Consider the following 23,720-nt stretch of genomic DNA (forward strand, 5'->3'; position numbering starts at 1 on the left):
GATGAGCGTCAAAATCATTGCAACTTTGTGTTTTTTTTCGGAGAATGGAACTTTGAGAACTTTTTTCAAGTTTGTGACCTGCGCAATAATAAAAAAAGACTTATTGAGTTGCCTTTGTAGATGTTGATTTTTATAAAAAATAGATTACATTGATAAGTTATGCAAATCAACCGAAACAATCTAAAAAATTCTTGAATGGAATTGGAATACTAGTTTTTATCAATAGAAGTGATTTATAATCGTTTAAATTCCCAGATAAGCCAAGTTGGTTGTGTTTTAGAAAATGAAAGTAGAGGAAGTTGTTAAGGCGTTCTGTTGATCTAATCAAGCAGTTAATAGTACTTTTTATTAGGCGTAGTAAAATCACTTTATTGATTAACGCGTGACCGTATATTTATTTCGTTTAGTGTGCTCCAAAGGCCCGAAATTATTTAATACAATCTTATCTAATCAATGGGAACCTTTTGTTATTGTGTGTTTGATTTTCTTTTATTTTTTGTTTTTGGGCTTGTCTTGAGCAAATTTGTTTAGCATAAATGGCCTAAAAGTATGCCATCACCTGTTTTTAAACGTAGAATGTTTGTTCAACAAATGAAATCGTACCACTAGGCGTATACGTGACATTGGCATTGGTAGTACAAAGTGGTTTCCCGTCTTTGTTTGTTTTATTCACATTCAACAATGATACTTAGTCATATGCCCATAATTTCTTTTTAATAGAGCTATAAAAAATGGGGTTTACGAATTATCTGTGTGTCTGTTGAAAAGTTTGAAGCAAAACAGAAAAATGAATCAAAGGATGTGATCACACTGGTCTTACTTATCTTCCTCAATATAAAAGAAGAGTCATATAAATGCCTATAAGGATATTAAGATAACATTTATTTGTTTATTCACCTAAGTTTAAATTATTTTCCCCCTTTGTCGGTATATGATGTTGTTTATTCACTTAAGAATTTATTATATCCCCCCTGTCGGCAAATGATATCACTCATTAGCTCAACTATAAAAGAAAACGCAAGATTTCTTGATTTAATAATTACATATTATTTATTAAGTCGCCTGAAGCTTTACATTTGGTTATATTAAGTTTGTATTACAAATACAGTTGTATATATTTCGATATTCGGTTTTTTGTGCGTGTCTTTTTGTGTAAATCTTAAAAATTACATAAATTTTCAAATCACTTAACAATGAGCGCGGACTGATGAGTGTGTGTTCGCGTTAAAGAAACGAGGAATACTAGATTAAAGCACCGGGTGATGGATGGTGACCGGATCCCTAATTGCGCTGCAGGGCCAAGGCCACGAGGGCCGAAAGCAGGGAGGCCAGCACGGAGTTCTGAAGCGTAGAGCCTCCATTGCAGGCGTTCATACTGCAGGGATCACAGTTGGCCAGTTCCGTGTTGTTGTTCTGGATCTTCAGCTGCTCGCAAACCCCCTCCATGGTGGTAACCCGGGAGCAGCCACGATCTGTGGTCATTGTGCCGTTCACTGGAGAAAATAAGAGGAGAAAATAGGTTAGATTTGATCAATAAAACAATCTATTATAGCACAAAAAAGTATAGATCTGCCCTTGGTTAATATTATATTGAATACCTATTTTTGTGATAAATATATCTTTATTTTAGAGATTAAAGATATAAGGTATTTATAAATATATCTTAATATTTAAATTTAAACACATACTATAGATATAAGATACTTTTTTGCAATTTTGAGGTTAGGTTAATGTAAAGAGTTTAGTTAATTTAAATATGGTTTTTATAGGACTTAAATAAAATGTCCCAATGAGAAAATGTATTATATTACGAACCCTTTTTTAAACATCTTTATAAAACAATTTTTATTTAGTTTTAAAGCTAGTAGTTTTTATGCGCACTCCATGGGTAAAAATATATTTTTTATAGAACGTAATATTGGTAAAATATTTTCAGAATTGTCTATTTTTAACTATATTGTGGACTCACCTGTAACCTGAACGGAGTAGCAGTGGTAGGTGACCCCGGTGTCGACCACTGCTCGTCGCTGCCGGATGGCCAGTGAGGCAATGGGAGTGGTGGTCTCCGCAGCCGTATCCGCATCCACCGGCACCAGACGGGTGGTGTTCAAGAACACCGATAGGGCAGCCAGATCCTCGGTGGGTGGCGTGGGAACTCCGGTGGTGGTCTGCACGGGTCCCACAGTGGGTGGCGTGGGAATAGGGGCCTCGGTGCTCTGGGTGCTCTCGGTTGTGGCTTCGCTAGTTACGGTGGTTTCCACGGTGGTCGTCGAGGACTCTGTGGTTGGTGGATCTGTTTCCACACTCGTGATCGCTGTGGTCGTTTCCACAGGAGCTGCTGTCGTCTCATCGGTCGTGGTGGTGCTCGCCTCCGTGGTTGTGGTGGTGGTCACCGTGGAGGCCTCTGTGCTGCCGCCCGGATTGAAGAAGTCCTCATTGCAGGCCAGCAGGGGTGCATCCTTCGGCAGCTGGGCACAATCGTCGCACACATAGCACATGAGATCGGCGCGAATTACTGGAATTTAAAGGTAAAAGACTCGATTAGTTGAAGTTCTTCAATCCATAAAACTATATATATCACTATTATTACTTTTCCCAATCCCTTACTACTATAAATAACTCGTGCATTATAAAAATTGACCTAATTTAGAGACTTAAGACTTGTTTATGATCCGATATAGGCAATACTGTTTTGTTTATAATGTTCTTTAAAATGCTTGCTTTCAATATGACCCAGATATATGTCTGTTCTGTTTTCAGGGTATATTTGTATATCTTTTTTCTATTTCTATTTGAACAGCAAAAAAAAGTTCTTGAACAGTTACCTTGCTATTATATTATTAATATTTTTTAAGGCGAGTCTTTAACCTACATGATAAAAAGCCATAAAGTATCTAGTAGATACTATCCATACATAAATAAAACATAATTTGGAATATATATAATTTGTTGATTTCAACTTTCATACCCTACATTCGCACACCTTTTTCTGTTCTCCCCCTATTTCGAATTTAATTTTTATGGTTTCACTCAAAATACGGCTTATTTTCTGGCCTTGCCCTCTGCAAACATACATATATCCATTGTTGGACGCCCAGATATCTATCAGTTAAAAGTGCTCAATTTACAGCTTTGGCAAATAGAAATATCGCGATAGTCGATAAATGATGATAATAAGAACAAAGAACATGTGAGCACCATAAATCAATTTAAATCCAAAGTATTTGGCGTATTATTTGCCGATTCTTTAGTATTAGCTTGTATGTGCCATTATGTAGCCTTTGATCTAGCGCAAGTAGCCGTTTTTATCTGGTTTTATTCGGGCGCACTCCCCCGGAAATTAGGTTCCATTTGCATGTTATCGTCATCGCAACAACTGGCAAATATTTGCCGGGGGCAAACAGGTAAATAGAAAAACGTATCGGCGTGGGTACACTGGCATAATTGCCGTAATTGTCTTATCAACGCAGGCGGCTACCCTCACCAAACTTAATTATCAGCAGACTACCAGTGGTGACTCATACTGATGGACAGCTGCGATTATCCGATAAAGTGTTTAATCTTCACTTGACGGTTTTCCATATGATACCATCGATATCAGAATGGGTGCCAACAAGGTTCTTGCAAAATGACTTGCTGATATTTTCTCAATTATGGAAATCATCGAGCATTCTCATATACAATTTTATAATATTATATGTTACCATCTCTATAAGAGTCGGTCCTATGAAGGGGTCTTGCATATTGACAACAGAACTGTTCTTTAATTTGTATAATATGATATGATACCATTGATATTAAAAGTGGTGCCAAAAAGGTTCTTGAAAATTGACTTGCTGATCTGGTCATCGAACATTCTCATTTAAAATTGTATAATATTATATGATACCAATTCTATTAGAGTTGGCCCCAAAAAGGTTCTTGCATATTGCCTATAGAAGTCTTCAAAAATTCCCATAATATCTTAAAGGGTTCTATAAATTTGTATAATATGACATGATACCATTGATATCTTCTTTAGATCTCATAATATTTAAAAGAGTTTTATACATTTTCCCATAATATCTAAAAGGGTTCTATAAATTTGTATAATATGACATGATGCCATAGATATCTTCTTTAGATCTCATAATATTTAAAGGTTTGGTTTCGATTCCAGGATTGGTGCCAAAAAGGTTCTTGCAAATTGACTTGCTGATCTTTTCTAGCCTTAATAGGTCTTCAAACATATTTAAAATGGTTCTATAAGTATTTATAATATGATAAGATCGTTAATTGGTTTCGAAAAGGTTCTTATATTTTCTCCACCAAACAATCCCATAATATTTAAATGGTTCCAGTTCCATAAAATCGTCACCGTCGTCTATAACAATCAAATGGTTCAATATATCTAAGCCCACTTTTGTTGATTTATTATTTTAAATTTATCATAAATCATTGTGATTGATGGGATGTTTTTTGGGGTATAAAGGCAGGTCTTAAATTCTCCTGGGGTAATGACAGTATTGTCGAGGCTTGGGTTTAATGGCACGTGATAAGCGCCACCTCGCCACGCCATTTAGATTTTTTTGCACCTTTGACTTTCTCATTAATAACAGCCATTCGCCTTTTATTGTTATTATTATTTTTGCATTAAAACAAAAGTGCAACTCAGAGGTCTATTGTTATTATTGTAAAAACAAAGGTGGAACGAGAAGGGTTAATATTTACTTGGGTAATTCCATAAAACTCTCTGTGATGCAAAAGCTGTTTGTCTAAGGGTAATTGAAAAATCATTTAAATTTCTTGAGTCAAAGTTCGTTCTAGACGACTAACTGCATTTTAATCTTTCTCTTCTGTTTAAGGTAAATATAAAAAACCAGTTTAAAGTGGGTTTTCAAATGACTTTGAATATATAGGTAACTCTTCTTGATTCACAAATTAAATCATTTGCAATTGCGTCAAAAGATCGTGAACAAATCTCAGAAATTCAGGTTTTGTTCGGTTATTTTCTGAGTGGTGCTAATGGCCAGACGAGTTTTTCCATTTCGGGCCGCCTTTGCAAAATGTGTTAAGTGTAACTATAACATTTCCAATTAGCGGTTGTGCCAGCTCGTCTCAATGTCAGCTAATATATTTGTTCATTATTCTCCATTTCCCCGGCTGACTTTTCCTTTTCATCGGAGGCATAAATTAGAGAGGGCTATGATATATATATGATAATGCCATATAAATTCATTCGAAGGGTGGGAGCTGACTGCTTGGTTGGATGACATTTCCGCATCACACAGCAATAAAAAAATTGCAAAAAAAAACCCACAAATTGGCAACAATCTTTGCATTATTTATGACAGTTAAATAATAAACAATAAATTGGCCGTTTTAAATGTCACCGTTGTCACCGCTGCTTGATATGCAAAATATTATGGCGAAATGTTCATGATCTTGAATTCTGAATTCGTTTTGCTGGCTTTTTTGGCAACTGCATACTTGTGAATTTATGTATGTACAACACTTTAGACACGAGTTTGTATTTTTAGAAGCAGGCCACCACATTAAAATCCTCAAGATATGTTTATCAGATCGTTTGATTCCTTCGTTCTGCTATCTGATACACCCATGATTTACACCTATTTAGGCAAAATAAGACACATCAAAGTTATCACGACACTTTTCACGCAACTCTAATAGCCTCAAATACCCAAAAACACTTTTTACCTGGCAGGGCGATTAGCAACAGCAAAGAGCTGGCCAAAACGATGTGACTTTTGTTGAACATGATATGTGTGTTTATTTCGAAATATATATCTTTAAATATATTTTAAATAATATCTCGAGTATAGTATTTATACTAAGTAAATTGGCTGTTTTTGTTTTGTTTTATTCGGCGCGCTCTTGGTTTAGTTTTTGTATTTATTCGGGGCGACCGCAGTTTGTGAATTCTGAAATTTAACTGAAAATCTTGTGATTTGTTCGAGACTTTTTATAGAGTTTTAAAAAGCGGACTGCGCAGCTACTGCGACGTCAGCGGCTTCAATGCGTAAGAGAGTGAGCGGCAGAGAGGGACGGCACGAGCCGAGAAGAGAGAGAGGGAAGAGCGGGGCCGTAGAACAAGTTTACCAATTCTTTAGTGATAACAAATTAATTTATAATGCAGACTAAACGAGCACAGATTTAATTATTCGAAGAGACAGAGAGCTTTAGCACTCTTAATTTTATGGGGGGGTGGTTCTCTTAATATGTTAATGTGAGAAAATGGGTTCTTCCGTATTGAAATCTTGGGTTCTTTGGCTTTTCCCCCAAGCAAGTGATTCAGATCTGGGGAATCATTTCACTTTTCTGTACGACTTTTCGCACTCATTTTGTTTTAAGCCCCCTCAGAAGTTCTTTGTTGCCCGCTAATTAAGCAGCTGATTGTTAGTCAGCCCCTGAAATCCAGAAATTACCCAGCCCCAAAGTGAATTAAGTTACCTGTGATACCATTTGCATAACAATCGTCACTCTTATAACACTATAAATGTCCCATGATTATTATCCAATATCAGAGCACGAAGAGCAAACAAATGCGAGTTAGACTGGGCCAAACAATTAACGGAGATTTCGTAGTGCCTTCTATTGGTTCACCTTATTGGCACCTCTATCTCTCGTTTTTTTGCGGGCTTAGAACTCTAGATTCGCAATAGCTTAACGAAATTTTCCAGTTGAGTAAGCCTCAAGGTCGAGTTTGCTCGCAAGTTAATTCGATTCACTCTCTGACCCAGAAAGCAGCCTGAAAACCATGGGCAAGGTCAACTGATAAGCCGAACTTTGGTAAGGTGAGAGGTAGGGGGTTTTGTTGATTTTATTTTTCTGAAAGGTTATGTGCCTTATCGTTCTTTCTGACTAACTAAAACTTTAAAAAATGTACAAAAAAAAAATATATATAAATTAATTGCATTTTGAATGCATTTTAACATATAGTTTCGTGTTATATCATAAATGTATAGAGGTTTGAGCTTTAGAAAAATTTGATGGTAAACAAATCCTATTTTACTTCTTAATATTTAACATTTTACCATTATTTTTAATGTAGCATTACAATGTATACTTATCCTTTTTATATTTAATCATCTACTTATTCATATAATAGAATAATATTAATTATAATATATGTTTCAAATATTTAAATTTTACTAGTACCTATTATGTTGCAAAAATATGTTATAGTCTGTAGCTGTGTATTACCAAATAAATCACATAATTCACTTAACTCGGCTAACTATTTTTCCATAATGCCCGGCCCTGAAACTTTACAGCTGCATTTTGGAGATCGTGCGGCTAGCCCATGTGCATATAAATCATAATTAACCATTTACCACCCGTAGTTCGTGCCAAATGTCGAGTGAATCTGGTTAGTGGCGGCTGTCAAAACTGACGCATAGTCTGTAAAGCGCGGATTGGAGATAAAAAACTGTAACTTTCCCGGTGACAAAAAGGGGAAAAAGATGCATATAGTATATAGTATCATCCAAAGTGTCGACGACATCACGTAAAGTGCTAAGTGATTGTGTTACCCGTTCTCTGGTGCTTAAGCTCAATCTCATTGAGATTCTCTCTGGATTCTCTTCGAACGTCAGTCGAAAGCCGGGTTTTGAAAGGCCTTTGGTCATGCTCGTCATAACAAGGTACTTTACCGTCCCGGAAGCCGACGAAAATAAAACGGGGAAGCGCTTAAAAATCCCCCAATGCGAGCCCACAAATCGAGGAGTTAAAAAACTGTATATATATATTCCATATACATTCTATATCAGCCTAACGAATTTGGCAGTTGCCTTTACAGTTTAGAGCAAGTTTCCTTAAAATGATGCCTTGTTGCGGTCGCATTTCCTCATCGCTGTATTTAGGACCCACCTCAATTACGGACCCCGAAAATAATACCATAAATCTGGCGAAAAACGCTTTAGGCAGCAATTGCCACTCGACTTCCTAACGCTTATCGGTGGGCCTAAACGCTTTGTCCACTTGATCAGTATATCATTTTATCAGTTTACGGGTAGCATGAAGTCATGAAATCGTATTTAAACGGAAGCACCCATTCTACTTATCGACAGCTACTAATTAATTTGATTTCGATACGGTTGCAGGTAAATGAATGGTCTCAATGAGCGAGCACTTTCCCCGCAAAGGGACAATACCTTATCGATGCCAATTAAACAATTAGGCGAAAATAGCTCAGGTGCGCTCATTGCCTAGTGGTAAGCGAGCCATTAATAGACACATCATGCGGCTCGTAAATCGACAGGGGCTCCCGAAAAAGAATGAACTCAGACACCAAAGTCGAAATCGAACTTTATGGGCCATATATTATGTATTTCTATAAATCAAAACAATTGACCACAGGGAATGTTGTGATTTTTAGACCAGCCAATGAGTCATAAATGCCATTAGCGTGAGTGTTACAAGAGTCCAAGAATGCTCGAGTTTACTACTCGATGATAATCCGTTGATGGGCTGATTGCATCCGTCGTCCTGGCACAGTTGACATCCACCCACAGTCCAGTTCTCGAAGAGTCCCTCGCATCCTCCAGTTTGATTACTCATCCTGGCGGTGGTGCAGCCCCTTTTGGTGATCACCGATTCGTTAACTGTGGATAGTCATATTGAGAAACTGAATAAATAATAATCTATGGGAGTGGATTGTTGCTAAAATCATAACTCTTTTGAAATCACTGATAAAGGAGTCTAAAAGTATGTAGTGAAAAAAATTTCGTATATTAGATAAATTAATAGGGCTTTCTGATTCTAAATATGGAAGTTACATTCGTTTCTAATATATTTATTTTCTACTTTTAGTTATTGTTGCAATTTTAAACTCGTCATCTTTACAAGTGATTTCAAAACAGTAGATATTTTCGAAAATGTATTTTATAGAATATTGACTAAGCTTCTGTATTTTGTGATATTGCATTAGTGGTAATATTACTAAAATTGTCCTTTATTTAAAGTTATCTGTTTAAAGCAAATATATATGTTTGTAGTTCTTTTTAAATATATGATTTTAAATGTTGTAGAAGGGAAATTAAACTTTAAGGGTTTTTTTTCCTTTCGTATGTTAAAAGAAAAGTACGTTTGCAACTCTAAATTTCCATACTTTTAAATAAGTTCAATACCTACTTTTAGTTTCTCATGCGTATAAGATCCTTGATCAGATCAAAAATGGTAAAATACTAGTTATAAAAAGTTAATAAAGTTCTTAAATTAAATCTTTGACTAGATTTGAAAATTAAAATTTCACTAAAGACTTTAACAATATTTTCTTATTGGTAGTAAAGTCATTATTCCCAGTGCATTTCGATTTGCACTTTGTGTTATCTTTTAGTGGATGACTCAATCGTAGATAACCTATCACTGAGGGTGGGAGCATCACATGCGACAGGTTTTTATGATTTTTATGACATTGTGCACCGATGGGAATTGAAGGCAAATGCTTACGTTGGAGCCTCACTGTGTAGCAGAAGGCGATTGGTATATCGAGGTCCACTTGTCGACCAACCGATCTCCGCCTGCGTCGTTCCTCCTCCTCCTCTTCTTCCTCTTCCTCCTCCTCCTCGCTGACAGGTTCTGCGGCTGCTCCACCGGCAGCTCCATTTCCGGTTCCGGTTCCCGCGGCTGCACCATTTCCTGCTGGCATGATGCCCACGGTGGCCGATTCCGACTCCTCGCTTTCGTAGTCCTCCTCCTCTTCGCTGTTTTCAGGGGAAGCGGGAGCGGGGGCACCAGAGGAAGGACCTCCGCCAGTAACTGGAGGATTGGGAGAGGGCGAACCAGCAGGAGATGGAGCAGGACTTGGACTGGGACTGGAACTACCAGGTGTGCCCTGTCCATTGCCACTCACAAGGGATCCCTCACACACTTCCATGTCACTCAGTTGAGTGTTCTCATCGCAGTCCTCGCATTGGTAGCAACGCAAAGCTGTGCAGAAAAATATTTTTAATAAAAGAAAACACTAAAATAAACATTAAAATATATTAATAAATAAAACTTCTGTAAAGTAAGAATTAGATTTTTAGTTTCCAAAATTTTATTTAATTTGAATTTAAAGCCTCTTTTAATACCCTTGCCAAGAGGTACTATAATTAATTCTCTGTTTTAATATTTTTTAGCTGAGCAATTTTTCAAATTTAATATCTAGTTTACAAAATTTTAGCACTAATGGTTAAATGTTAATGAAAAAACATTACTTTGAACCCTAACAGAAGTAAGATTAGTTAATATTTTTAACAACAATAACCAATTAGATTAGAAAAATTCAATATTTCACTTATGGAAATGTATATCAATGGTGTTCAGATATTATATTAAAGTTTTATTTTTAGTTTTTTGATTCAATATTTGTTTTAGAAACATTTTCTGAAATTGAACAACTAGTTCAGTACAACTTTTACTTGACATATGGTCACAAAAATAAGATACATAGGATGTCAGAAAATTTATAAAAAAAAAAATTTCACTTGCGGAAATTTAAATTTCTTATATAAAATTTAAGATTTTAGATTTAATTTTAATTTGTTGTTCTAATATTTTTTTTGTAAAAATATAAAACTGCATTTAGTAGAACTTTAAGCTGTCAAAATACTTAGCCAAGTAAAAGTTCTACTAACTAGTCTTAAGCCAGTTATTAAATTTTATATTTTCAAAAGAAAATATAAGAAAAAAGAATAGAAAGAAATCTAAAATCTTTATTTTAAAACCAGAAATCTAAATTTGTGGTTACAAAAAGGTATTTTTAGGAATGACATAAGAAATGTGATAATGCACTTAACAATTTTAGAGGCTATAAGCTAATTTTGGCTTTGGCAATATGCGGTTTTATCACGCACCCCTGACCTTTACCACCTTATCGGATCCACCTTATTAGCTGAATTACTCCGGCAATAAGCGCACCCTTCTGTGCGGTTCAACGTTGCGTATGCGCAACTTTTGCAACTCGGTTGGGGGTCAATCAATTAGCATGTGGAGGGCTTACACCGCGCTATGATTTATGACATACCTGAAACACCTGGGCGAGAGCCAACGAAAGCCAGTAACATCAATAAAAACCACAACGAGTGCATTCCGGGCAGGTGGATGCGATGGGAAAATGGGTTAAGGTTAGGGTTACACAACTTTCAATTCGCCAAACGTCAAGGTGTCCTAGTAGGCAACTTTTCCAGATTGAGGAACCCCTAGATGGTAATGTTATGGGTGTTTTTTCGTTTATTTTTCTATTTTCCCGCTCTGCTGTCGAGTCAGCATTTGCTACCGAAAATTCAAATTGAACTGGCACACAGAACTTTCCGGAGGCTGTTGTTGCCTCTATCAAAACTGAATTTCATTGTTATACCATAAACAGGGACTGGAGTCTTTTGGGGGCGGCATTGGTGAAACATGTAGTTCCCGGGAAGCGGGTAGAAAAAAACTACACGGGTCATATGATAGCATCGCGGCAATCTTTCAAATTAAATGCGAAAAAAAGAGATGGAATGAGTGAGCGACAGAGGTCGAGATATTGATAGGCGGGCTGGGGGCGAAAAACTGAAGCATCTTACATGAGTAATGGGAAAATTATCTTTGATTGCTGAAAACAAGTCAAAAAAGAAAAAAACATAAGAAAAAGAATACGTGAAATGTATGACAGGTCTTCAGAACCGAAGAGTTAAATACCTCTAGATCGAAATAAAGTTATAAAATCTATATACAAGTTTATTTCTGTGAAAAAATACTAGATATTGTAATATTCCCAAAAAAAGGATTTTTAAAAAAATGAATAAATGAATTTTCTTATAACAATTATCATATTAGAATCCACTATTATGAAACCTTTTCCTTTTTTTACTCATTCCGAATTACCCCTACTTACTTATAAGTCTTTTCTCCCAATAAAATCCATATACCCCCTGAAAAGATATAGAAATCGTTATACAGCTACTGCCATTCTTATCTGATAGTAATAAATTCGAACACCAAACTCTGTTATACTGTCATACAGCATTTATTCGTGTGCTCTGAAGGTTCAAATTTGATTCCATTTCAAAACTCGCTTACGAACTAAGCAGAACTCGGCGCAAAAACATATAGTACTATATTATTATAAAGTGTGGCTTGCAGGCGATTTCTAAGCTCACAGAATATTTATTGCATTGCTTTCGTTAACATTTCTATTAATTGCACATTTACTAACATTTATTGCATTTTGTTTTAGTTCATTTTTAAATTCGCGTTTAGCATTTAGCTGATTGTTGTTGCTTGCGGTTTTATCTAATGAATTTATTTTAAGCACTTTTGAATTTACCTAAGAATACACACTTCATACGTCGATTTTAATTCACATCTATATATTGCTTGCTATGAATTATATGAAAATCAAAGGCAATTGGTGAATTCTTATACTCATCGCTCCTAGCATTTATAAAAAAACCATATGATTAATAACATAATAAAGCTAGATAGTAAGAGCTAATGGCATAAAAATACAAACGTTGATATATAGGATTAAATATACCTACAATTTATTTTTTTGGTATTTATTTTGGAAAGTGAAAGCTGCTTATTTGTTTTGAATCAAAGCGACTTTGTGTGTGTGCTTTCTCTCTTTGAGTGTTTAGTATCGGTGTTTTGGGGATTGTGTACCTAAGTGTGGGTATGTGCTTACATTTCTAGGGTTAAGGGCGGAAAGGGTAAGTGGGGGTTAAGTGAGTGCCTTTGAAACACTTGTACGAATCAGCGACATTGCACTCAATATTTACAAAGTAAACGGCAAGGGTAACGCGAACGGTAACTCAACCTAAATGCAACCACTCGATCCATCTATATATAGGTGAGTATAGCCCTCTCCTTACAATCCCAAGTGGATCATAATCATGGAGAGAACCGAACCCAATGCCAGCGTTATGGCTGCCGCTCCATTGCAGCGATCCGTTTTGCAAATGTCGCAGAAGAACGCCTCCTCCGCGGAGATTTCATCGCCATCGTCTCCATCCTGACCATGCCCCTGATTCTTCCGCCTCTTGTTATCGCTCTTCTTGCGCTGGTCCCGCTCCTCGGTGCTGGGGATCCGGAGCTTGGTCCTCAGGATGTCGCAGGCATCGGAGTCCCCGGTGTCCAGTTGGCAAAAGCGCGCCGTTACCACTTTTCTAGTCTCAGCTGTGGAAAAAAAATATATGATATTATAGCTATAAGAAAATGGTCCTAATTCCCCATACGATACAAAAACTTGTAAAATAGGTATTATTATTTAAGGATTGATTTTAGTTTGCAAACCATAGTCAAATTTAAATCTCCTATAAAAATAACCATATAGATTTTAGTTGAAATGTTGGAACCCTTATACTATTATATCAATTATAAAATTATAAGTAAAAGTTTTAAACATTAAAGATTATTTAAAGATTGATTTTGTATGAAACATCACAGTAAAATTGCAGTCCTCTAAATCACAAACCATATTGATTTAAGTTAAAATGTTACTACTGTTGTATTATTATACTGTAAAAGTTAAACTTGTTTTAGTTTAAATTGTATTACAGTTGTATTATTATACTATTTATAAATAACAAGGTAAAAGCTCTTACAAAAACCATCTGCACTTTGTTTTTCCATTAAAGATTATTTAAAGATTGTTTTTTTTAACATCACAGTAAAATTATAATCTTCTAAATGAGTAATATAGATTTTAGTGCAAATTTTAGGACTGCTGTACTATTATATTATATGTAAAATTTAAAGGTAAAACGCCTAGAAAAAAACCCCCTGCACTTTGTTTACCCATTAAAGATTATTTTGTAATTACAATGCAAGCCATTTCCCGCTGATTGTAAATCTGAGTATTTATCTTTAAGACTTGTTTTATCACTATCGTAAATATCACACTAAAAAGGTGCAACTTGCAGCTATCTACATTATATATATATATATAACACTTGTAAAAAGCCTAGGTAAATATCATATGGCAAATATTAGCTGTAAGTCAGTAGGTAAATACAATTTCTATGATTCATATGGCACATTATAAAAACCTTATGGTTTTATATACCTAATAGGTAATACCTATGTAATAATACTTACGGTCTTTGGCCACAACCTTTTGGCAATTCATAAGTGGAGATTTGTTGGCTCCGTTATCGAAATACGCGAATTTGTTCAAGTCAAAAAGCCAGGTGTCTAGGGATCTCATTTTGTCCAATGTGCATTCCTGAAATAGTACCATATAATATTATATTATATTAGTCATTGCTTGGGTTTGATAAGGCTTTTGATTAAGTTTTTCTTATTTTAACAATGGGAACAATAACGATTATTGTTCTACAATATTGTAGCAATCATGTTATTGAAGTATTAATTGCTGTTGCAGTTTGTGCGTAACTGATTTATCTTATCGAGCTGTACGATATCGGTAACAATGCGTTTCCCGGACGGCCTTGGTTATCAGACGAAGAGCACTTGAAACCCGTTTATTTAACCCAGATAAGTCAAGAAATAAGGCATTTCTTGGAAGAGCGTTGTAGCTTTATAACCCCATTCAGAAAAAAAGGGGAAAGCCCATTCTATCGTTGGAGATATAGTGGGTGATTATGATTACTAATAAACAACAGCCAATTGAGTTAAGTTGAGCATTAGGAAATCCATCTTAAGGAGTGGAACACTTTTACCAACCTTTAAACTTTAGAATCCCTAAAAAATTATACATAATTGCAGTTTATTATTGCCGAATCTTTTGTACTTTTCTATTTTAGCAAGTCCAGTATAAACATAAATTAATAATGACGTTTGTTAGTTCTTATTTGTGCATATAAAACAGATAAGAGCCAATTTCATGATAATCAAAGACAGCCGTGGCATATTTGCGTTATTTTTGCAAATTCAAATCTTAAATTTGACAAACCACATAAATTGATGGCATTACTTTGGCACAACTAATTTGATTTTGAATTATTTATTTTGACAAGAAAATGAAGTTTCGCGGACAGGAAAGATAAGATTAATAAATCACAGCATATTCACATCTTTGATTTGACAAACGAAATAAATTTTAAGAATCAATTTGACTTCTTTAAATGAACTACTTACTTTGACTAGAAATTTGGTTATCGCATTTGAGAATAATGGGACAGTTCATATTTTGATGAGTTCAAAAAGGTAATTGTTTAATGTATGTTAGGAATCCTAACTTAGGATCTTACTACTGACTAGGTACTACTTTTTAATTAGGTTATTCAGCAATATAGAAGAATGTTTTTTAAAGATAATATTTTAAAATGTAGTATATCATCATTATAAAAGAACAAATCAAGGACTTTTTATATAAATATCCCTTTTTTTGCTTATTCAACTATTATAATCTTTAGTTTTTATACAAGGTTAAATAATTTAAATAAATTCTTTAATCACCAACTACTACAATTTAAATTTTATTAGTTTATCGTTGTTAAAGAATTACTCATGTATTAAAATTTAATGTACCATTTTGTTGTTGGCAAAACTTTTTTACTTCATTATACACAATCTATTTCTTTATTTTCTTGACCATGAACCATTAAAAACTGTCGCTAAATCAAACTAAATCTTCTAACAACTAGTTTTCTAAAAGAACCTGTCAGGTGAAAATTTACGTTGTTAGACTTTTGTGAAAGTATTTCAACTGTTTGGCACGTGGCCGGGTTAAGTTGCCCCTTTTCCTTTCTAAAACCTCTTGGAAAAAAGGAGAAAGATGCCAGTAACAGAAAATTCACTTAGTTTAGAAAAAGGGCAAGGCGGAAATGGGGTTCCCCCGCCAGAGGACGACGACGTAGCACGTTTCCGTTTCCGCTTCTGTGGGCTCTATTTCTAACAGTTTCCTTATACTACTTATTCCCCTTTTTTTGGTTTAAAATTTATGTGCTATGCAGTCTTAATTTGCGACCGTATGGGGCCAGAACTTTGATTAAGGTCAACTTGGCTGCGATTAGGCCGGGCTGAAAAGGTTGAGCCCACTTGACCTGGCTGCCTAGTGAGCCACCAACAACAGGTCCCGCTTAAATCATCAATCAATCCTCCAATGGATGATTTCTAGGCCATATTATCTTTCACTCACCTCTGGTACTATGCTGGAATTTGAACCCAGATCGGAGCAACTGGGATTATCACTCGAATCGCAGACGAAGCACTCAATGGCGGCGCCTGTGGGAAATACATAGGCAATATACATTTTTATTTCGGAATTTACAGGCCCAATAAACCGCACACACCATTGGAAACCAGGGCCAACAAGGCCAGCAGTAATATAATACCCGACATTATTCGCACTTTAATTTCTTTGATTTATTTCAGATTTTTGAAATATTTTGTAGCACTCGCGCGCTGTGATTTTCTTGGATTTTCCGTTCCAAGTGCTTTTTTCCGAGAGGCACCGTCACTGCCGTTGGCCAAAGGAAAACTGAAACTGAAATTGGATGCCAACTAGGCGAATGGTATTGGCCTGCAAGCGAGGACGTCATCGTTTTTGGCCCCGAACCAAGAAAAAAACCGAAGCAGGTCCTTCGTAATTCGTCCTGGGAGGAGGGTTTCTCCCTGGCTGCGTGGGTGCGTCGCTCGAGTGGCTCCCGATTCCAATTCCGACAGTAATAACGTCTTGGCCTGGTCGCCCCACATGGCAGCAAAGGCAAAAATTATTTAAATTGCAAAATGCAAAATGCAAAGTGCACCAAAAAGATGGCAAGAACTCGTCAAAGGAACAACGCGACCGCGAAAAATGCAATTTGCCTGCGGCCAAACACTTTTCGGCTCTCGTCTGCCGCTTAACACTAAGGCCAATAACATATCTTGCCAAAATTTCAGCAATTTGAATAACAAAGTTGTAGTTTTAAATTAAATAAGTAAATAAAAAAATGGAAAAGTTACCTACACAGAAAGAAAGATCTAACTACAATTGCTTTATAAAACATATTTTTTAGGAATATTTAAAAGTTTAGTTTGCCGTGCTTAAATTTATTTTAAAGTTAGAACAAAATAAAATATATTTAACATAATTTTTTTATGCTTCCTCTTTGTCATTTAAAGACATGTTTAAGGTTTTTATTTTAGACTTATAGAAAAAAAATAATTTACAATATTATAACGGGTTCATAAGCTTAATATTTGGTATGTCATTCAAATCATGAATATTTGTAATTGGGTTACAATAAACTTTAAGCTTTTTGTAAAAGATTTATGTAAAATTAAAAATAATATAAATTCTCAATATTTTTTGAACTTTTTATCGATATATATATAGGTATTAAAAAAAGTAATAAGTTTTTGACTTTCTTAAATTATTTGATTATTTAATTTTAACAAAAAAAATGTTAATCTTTTTTAATACCTTAAAAGAAACAAATTTACAATATTAAAAAATTATCATAAACTTAATATTTGTCTTATCTTTTAAACCAATAAGAAGGTATACTTTTTGTGTAAGACTTTAGTAAAATTAAAAAAGGGAAAAGTCGAAGGCCTCGTAGCTAGCACTACATCCCCTAGGTTAGTATAAGTTTTGTAAGCTATACTATCATCTTAAATAAATAAATAAATAAAAAAGAAACAAATTCACATCATTTTTTAACACAAACTGAAGTATTAACATATAAAGTAGAAAGATTTTGACATTCCTAAAATAGAAGTTGCAATTTGTTTTTCAACCTAGCTTGGTAAATTTTTTTCTCAAATGTTAGGTAACTGTCAATTAGTGAATGTAATTTATTTTATGCACTTTCTTGGCCAACAAAAAGTTCTTTAGCTGAGGACAGGACACCAACCCATTTGAACCATCTAGCTGACGATGAGCCCGCCTTTGAAGCTTAAATGAAATTATGAATTCATAAAGGAAAAAAAAAACGAAAAATGAGGAGACACGCAGCTCCAGCGAGAGTCTCTTGAAATATGAGTTCCCCGGGAGCAGATGAAAACGTGGAAAAAAGCTGGGTGTAAGGGATAAAAAAGGGGGAGATAGAGCTGTCCAGAGGATTGGATGGCACCAACAAAGCGAAGCAATTAGTGGCGCCCAAGAGCGAAAAACTCATCCGCTTTTCTGTATTGCGGCTTCCCATTCTTTTTATTTGCTATACTGACCTCGTCGCGCGTTGGTCCTCTCATTCAGGAAATGCCATCCCTATCCCCACCAGAACCTCCCCCTATCTCCATTCTAATCCTACCTAGTATTTTTCGTATCTCCCGCGGGGCAGAGCAGCTGGCAAGCGTTTCCATTTATCATAAACAATGCAGGCCCTGATTGGTGTAGGTCGCGGCCCTGGCCCCAAAAATCCGGCAAAAGGGTTAGCTAATGGGCCCGCTTGTTTCTGGTGGAAAGTGGGGGAGTAGTGGGTTGTTTCCCCTCGGGCACCCACTTCACGGTGGTTTAAAACATACTTAGTTAACCTACTCTTCTGCAAAGCCACAATGCTGGTTTGGGGAAACTTTTGCTATAAAGAGGAGATTATACACAACTTTAAGGTGTAAAATCATTTCAGCCAAACTTATGAATATGAGTGCTTAACACGTTAGTAATAAACCATTTTAGGCGAACATTTTAAATTTTCCTATCTGTTAAATAAAATACGATTAATAATAATGAAAGGGGTAGTGTTTTAGCTTAAAGCTGATTTAAAGAAATCAATAAGGAAGCTAGAAACCTTTTAAACAAAGTGGTATGTTATTTGTTACTTTAATGTTATTTAAAAATGAATATCTAAAAAATTATACCAATTAATAAATTGCCTTAAACAATGAAACTGGTTTTATTAATATCAGGTATAAAGGAATCGATGCTTCGTCACTGTTTCGCCATTTAAAGTTATTAAGTAATTTGAATCATTTTACTTAGTTATTAATTTTTAAATTAAATTTAAAAATCAGATATAAAAGAATCGGTTACTAAAAAAAGTAACTTTGTTAAATATAATAACTGAAGTCTTTTGCAAGTGCAAAAGATATCTATAATTTAAAATTCAAGTTAGACAGTATCCCTTGTGAAATAATGTGTAGTTATACATTTAAGTTTAAAATTGTATTCAGATAAATAAATAAACATATTGCAAACTAAACCTTTTACATCTAACTTTGTTGCTCCTTTAATTTCATCAAAAAAATGTAGCCCTCAACATTTCAAAGTTCCCTTAAGTTAAATTAACTTTTCTTGTAAGTAAGATATAAGTTAATCAGGGCATTAGCGGCACTGGCTGACCTTAAAACTTGAAGAAAAACAACTAATTATATTTTCTTCGAGCCAACTATGCCGGATAGCAAAACAAAACTTACCCAGGGATTTGAAGTTTATAATTGTTACAACTTTATTATAAGGCAAGTTAGCATCGTCTATTTGCAAGGGGTTTCCTGGCTGTGGGCCATGGAAATGCAGCCTGTTGCCCGAGGGAATAGTCAAAATGGAATAAAATCAGAGCCTGGCCAATTCCACTACCAAATTAAAATGGCTGCCGCGTGACAAGGACACATTTTGGGCTGTCTGGACAACAAGGATACGATGAGGCTGACGTGTTGATGTCATAATTCCCGGGGTGTCCAGTGGATTCCACCCATCGCATGTCGCCACTTCATTTGCTAACAACCACAGGATGTAATTACAAATTTTTACGCACGCTTCCGTTTCCGGTTGGCACTTATTCCCACTTCAGCCATTCCCTACACACAACAAAATTTGGTTGGTAAAATTAACCAATGCCGGTAGTTTAGTAACTACAAAAAAGTGTACTTCACTATTTAAAATGATTTAACATGCATTTGTTTTTGCGTTGTTTACTATTTAAAAGTTAAGGCACTATTAACATAGTTACATATAGTAGTAGTAAATAGTAAATAGTTAATTAACTATCAAAAAGAGTTATCCTAACGCGAAGTTCATGTTATGTGTGTTTTGTTATTGCAATACTAAATAGTTAATTAACTGTCAAAAATAGTTATCACAAGGTAAAATCTTCCACACAAAAGAATGCACCAATAACTGTACCAATTTCCATGTGTGGTTTATAATTCCCAACTGGTTCTAGCTTTTCATAAACTATTATATTGGTAAATATTACAAAGCCATATTTTTGTGTACAGAACGTTGGCCATGAACTATACCTTCGATTTTTACTACTTGACACATTTTCGTGGGTACTTTGGTTTACAACCTCTTTATCTCGGCATCGAACCGTGCAAAATCGTAAACCTTGTTTTTGGTTTTTTTCCTCCATTCTGTTTTACCAAGGCCATAAATTTGGTTTTTGCCAAAAAAAGGAGGATAAAATGCAACAACATTTAGTGGAGCAAAAGTTTTTCTACTGTTGTGCATGTTCGCCCACAAAATGGCCTTTAATTAGTTGCAATTTTCGCCTCGCATGCTAATTGAAAAACTTTTTTATTCTTCAGTGATGATGATTTAACAGTCGCTGTGGAAAAGTGTGTCAGACAATCCTATAGAGGTACTCGGCTAAAGCCACATACCTCAGTGTTGACTCCATTTTAATTGAGTTTTATTACGTATACGCACTGGGGCACACACACAGTTTGCCTCGTGTTTCCGTTGCCAATTAACAAGCACCCAGGAAAACCAATTCCAGGCACCTCGGATGCCATCAATAAATACTGAACTTTATCGTTGGCTATACGTATCTGCAGCTTTTGGGCAAATCAATCGCATGGAATGCACTTGCAAATGCCAGAGATTCGAATTGCCGGGGAGTTGAAACAAAAAAACTGCTTGCACCATTGCAAAAGAATCCAACACACAGTTCAAAGGGGGGATTATTCTGCACTATATCACACTATATGTGCTCTGTCGGTAAAGGTATTTTATGGCTACCTATAATGGCTCACTGGGGATTTAACTGACTCCAAATGGAATTTAAATAAATGTAGTACGACTTTTTAAACTACTTTATTGAGGGGTGAATAACACAAAATTTAATCAATGATGACATCATTCGATAACAGGGAAGCTTTTTATTTATAAATTTTATTAAATTTAATTTTCTGTAAAACACAAGGATTTTTAATTGTTCGGTAAAGACATATATGATCACGATTATTAATCTTGTTATGCATTTCATTTGATCTTAGTTGTAAAAAATGATGGTATTTTATTTATTTATTGAAGATAATAGAGGGTGTTATATTTATTCTTCCAGGCTAAAAATATTTTATTCAAAAAATATATTAAAAATTATTAAAATGTTTACTGGTTTTAATAATTGAAATTAAACAGTTAAGTTTTTAAACAAACTAAAACTCCAAAGGACTATGAGTTATATATGCTATTTAATATATACACTTATTAAATGTTGTAAGGAATCTTTGTTAAATTGACTTTTTTAAATAAAACCTGTTAAAAATCCTCATTTAAAATGATCTCTACTTAAAAAAACAAATTAAAAATATTATTTAAAAATATTTCTTTACATTTTTTTTTCAATTTGCTGTACAGCAGTAACCTTTAAAGTGACCTAAACAATGGCCAGGCCGATCATCTCTGGCATGCTAAGCACATGAAATCAATTTGGCAGGCAAACGATGCCAAAGTACGTAATTTTTTCCAGCAATCACTTGCACTTGACTGCAATCGCCATTCGAGCAGCTTCAGGTGGGTCGAAGGTCGAAGGCCAGGGAGAAAAATATTCGAGAAAAAGGCAGAGATTTCCTGCTATTACGCCCTCTTTGCCTCTATGCGATTCACAGGTCAATGAGCTGGATGAGCTGGTGAGATGGTCCAAAAGGCGGGCCAGAGGAACTCGTAGAGCAATGGCAGCAATTTGTGGGTATTTCTCAGGATGCACGTGCCACACGAATCCTCCAAAGAATGCAGCATCATCACCAGCCACAGCAATCAGCTTCTGAGAGGGTGTGACAAATACAAAATATCATGGCATACTTCTAGGTGCCAGGCGAAAATATTTACTCCACATCGCGTATACGCCACCATGGCCCCCTGGAACGTGACTCAATGTGCGCTTAGAACAATACAAGATATTCAAGTGCCTTTGGCAAGAACAAAGCCACACATAAATCATGCAGCTGATTAACATGCGAAATCTGCGAGGCACTCTAAAATGCCAACGAATGCCAAAGACAAATTTTGGCTTGTGAGCAGGGAAAACTTTGTTGAGATTTTATACTATCTAAACAGAAAACAGAGAAAGATAAAAGAAATAATCTGCTTATATAAACACCCAAACATAGAGAAGAAGTACCCATTTTATCCATACCCAAATATATTTGATGTTTACTTGTATAAAAATAAAACGCATAGTTAAGTTTGAATTAAATTTATTGGATTTTCTAAAAAGTTGCTTGGCAAAAAATAAAATAGAAATGAAAGATACATAATTTTCCATTTAACTATTAAAATACCAGCAGCCATAAAACATTACAAATGAATTCAATTAAAATTCATACAATTTTCCAGAGATTTTCTTAATTACAAACCCACATTTAAAGCTCGATTGTTATTTTAATAGAAATTCCAGCCATAAAGTTATGGCTATTACATTGCAGAGATATTTGCGCAATGGCTTGGAAAGAAAAACAAAATGTCAGAGCCCCGCAGACAATGACAACTTTATCCCCTGGTCCGGATTTGTTTTTCAACAGCTCCAGCCAACCCTGCGTATGCGCAATTTGGCGCGTAATGACATTTATGTGAGCTCACTTTTACGATGCATATTTTGGAGTGCCCTTTGAAGTGTGCAACTTTTGCCAAGAACTATTACCAGAGAATACTTGAAGCTCTTCAGATATCGTAGAATATGTGATTGAAAATTTAAAAAACAATTAATTACAAGCTGAGTACTTTACAAAGTTCTTTAAAAAAAGGTTTAACTAATTTAATGAGTATTAATTTAATATTATAATATTTATGTAAGTTTTTCTTTAAATTAAAAAAAAGATCTGTTAAAAAAAACCATGCTTGAAAACTTCTAAAATTAATATGAGCCAGGGTCAAGCCTATATGTATTTATTTTAAGTTAGACCACAAGTTTTTCTTTCAATCTAAAAAATTATACAAGTTCCAAAAATAAATATAAGCTAAGGTCAATCCTATTTCTGCCTGACCTTTGTACCTTTTTCTTTTCAAAAATCGCTTGCCAATTCTGTCAGCAAATCAAACAATTAAAGAAAATACGGAAACCAAGAAAAAGACAGTAATAAATGATTTGGACAATATTTTTGGGGATGTCGCCCAGTGAATTCGAAATCGATGTTTTTTATGTTGGCGCCAAGCTGTCCGCGAAAATACGAGGAAGCCAACGACGGCTGAACAGACATAGACAAGGCTGCCAATGAGCCAGGGGAAGGGGGCGTGGCCGGACCTGGGGGCGGTGGGCGGAAGGGGCGGGGCGGATGCTGTTGCTGTGGCGGCAACAAGGCGCCACTCAGGCGGCAGAACGCACCCATAGACAAAGGCTGCAGAGCCATTTGAGCTTTTCAGCTGGCGACGACAGAACACAAATGCTAACGCATGTAGGTCGACCTAGAGGATGTCTTTGTATCTGTATCTGTACATGTATCTGTATCTCCAACTGCGTATCTGTGTGAGCTTGCTTTCCCTTCTGTGTGAGTATGTGTGCCCAAGACAAACAGCAACTTTCTGGGCATTAAAGTCGCTGGCCATAGCCAAAAAAAGGGCTACACCCTGAAAATATTATATTACTGAGAATTATCATTTTAATATAAAAACTTAACAAATTTTAGAAAGTATTAAAAATTACTAAGCTGATTAC

The 23,720-nt window shown here is 35.3% G+C and overlaps 3 protein-coding genes across 3 annotated transcripts; all 3 read right to left on the bottom strand.

Annotated features, from left to right (window-relative positions):
- Positions 1-1,023: 1,023 nt before the first annotated feature.
- Positions 1,024-5,936, bottom strand: LOC108006252 (uncharacterized). The gene is made up of 3 exons (XM_017069705.4): positions 5,698-5,936; positions 1,970-2,515; positions 1,024-1,493 (listed from the first exon to the last, which is right to left on the bottom strand). Exons 1-3 carry the CDS (start codon positions 5,756-5,758, stop codon positions 1,282-1,284), a joined length of 819 nt encoding a protein of 272 aa, XP_016925194.3. The 5' UTR covers positions 5,759-5,936; the 3' UTR covers positions 1,024-1,281.
- A 2,365-nt stretch (positions 5,937-8,301) lies between these two features.
- On the bottom strand, positions 8,302-11,522 carry LOC108010550 (uncharacterized). Its single transcript, XM_017075433.4, has 3 exons — positions 11,009-11,522; positions 9,451-9,930; positions 8,302-8,603 (listed from the first exon to the last, which is right to left on the bottom strand). Exons 1-3 carry the CDS (start codon positions 11,070-11,072, stop codon positions 8,374-8,376), a joined length of 774 nt encoding a protein of 257 aa, XP_016930922.3. The 5' UTR covers positions 11,073-11,522; the 3' UTR covers positions 8,302-8,373.
- A 587-nt stretch (positions 11,523-12,109) lies between these two features.
- Positions 12,110-16,402, bottom strand: witty (without maturity). The gene is made up of 4 exons (XM_017072022.4): positions 16,221-16,402; positions 16,067-16,152; positions 14,062-14,188; positions 12,110-13,140 (listed from the first exon to the last, which is right to left on the bottom strand). Exons 1-4 carry the CDS (start codon positions 16,267-16,269, stop codon positions 12,833-12,835), a joined length of 570 nt encoding a protein of 189 aa, XP_016927511.3. The 5' UTR covers positions 16,270-16,402; the 3' UTR covers positions 12,110-12,832.
- Between the last annotated feature and the right edge of the window lie 7,318 nt (positions 16,403-23,720).

Source organism: Drosophila suzukii, chromosome 2L (genome assembly GCF_043229965.1).
Source record: "Drosophila suzukii chromosome 2L, CBGP_Dsuzu_IsoJpt1.0, whole genome shotgun sequence".
NCBI lineage: Eukaryota > Metazoa > Arthropoda > Insecta > Diptera > Drosophilidae > Drosophila > Drosophila suzukii.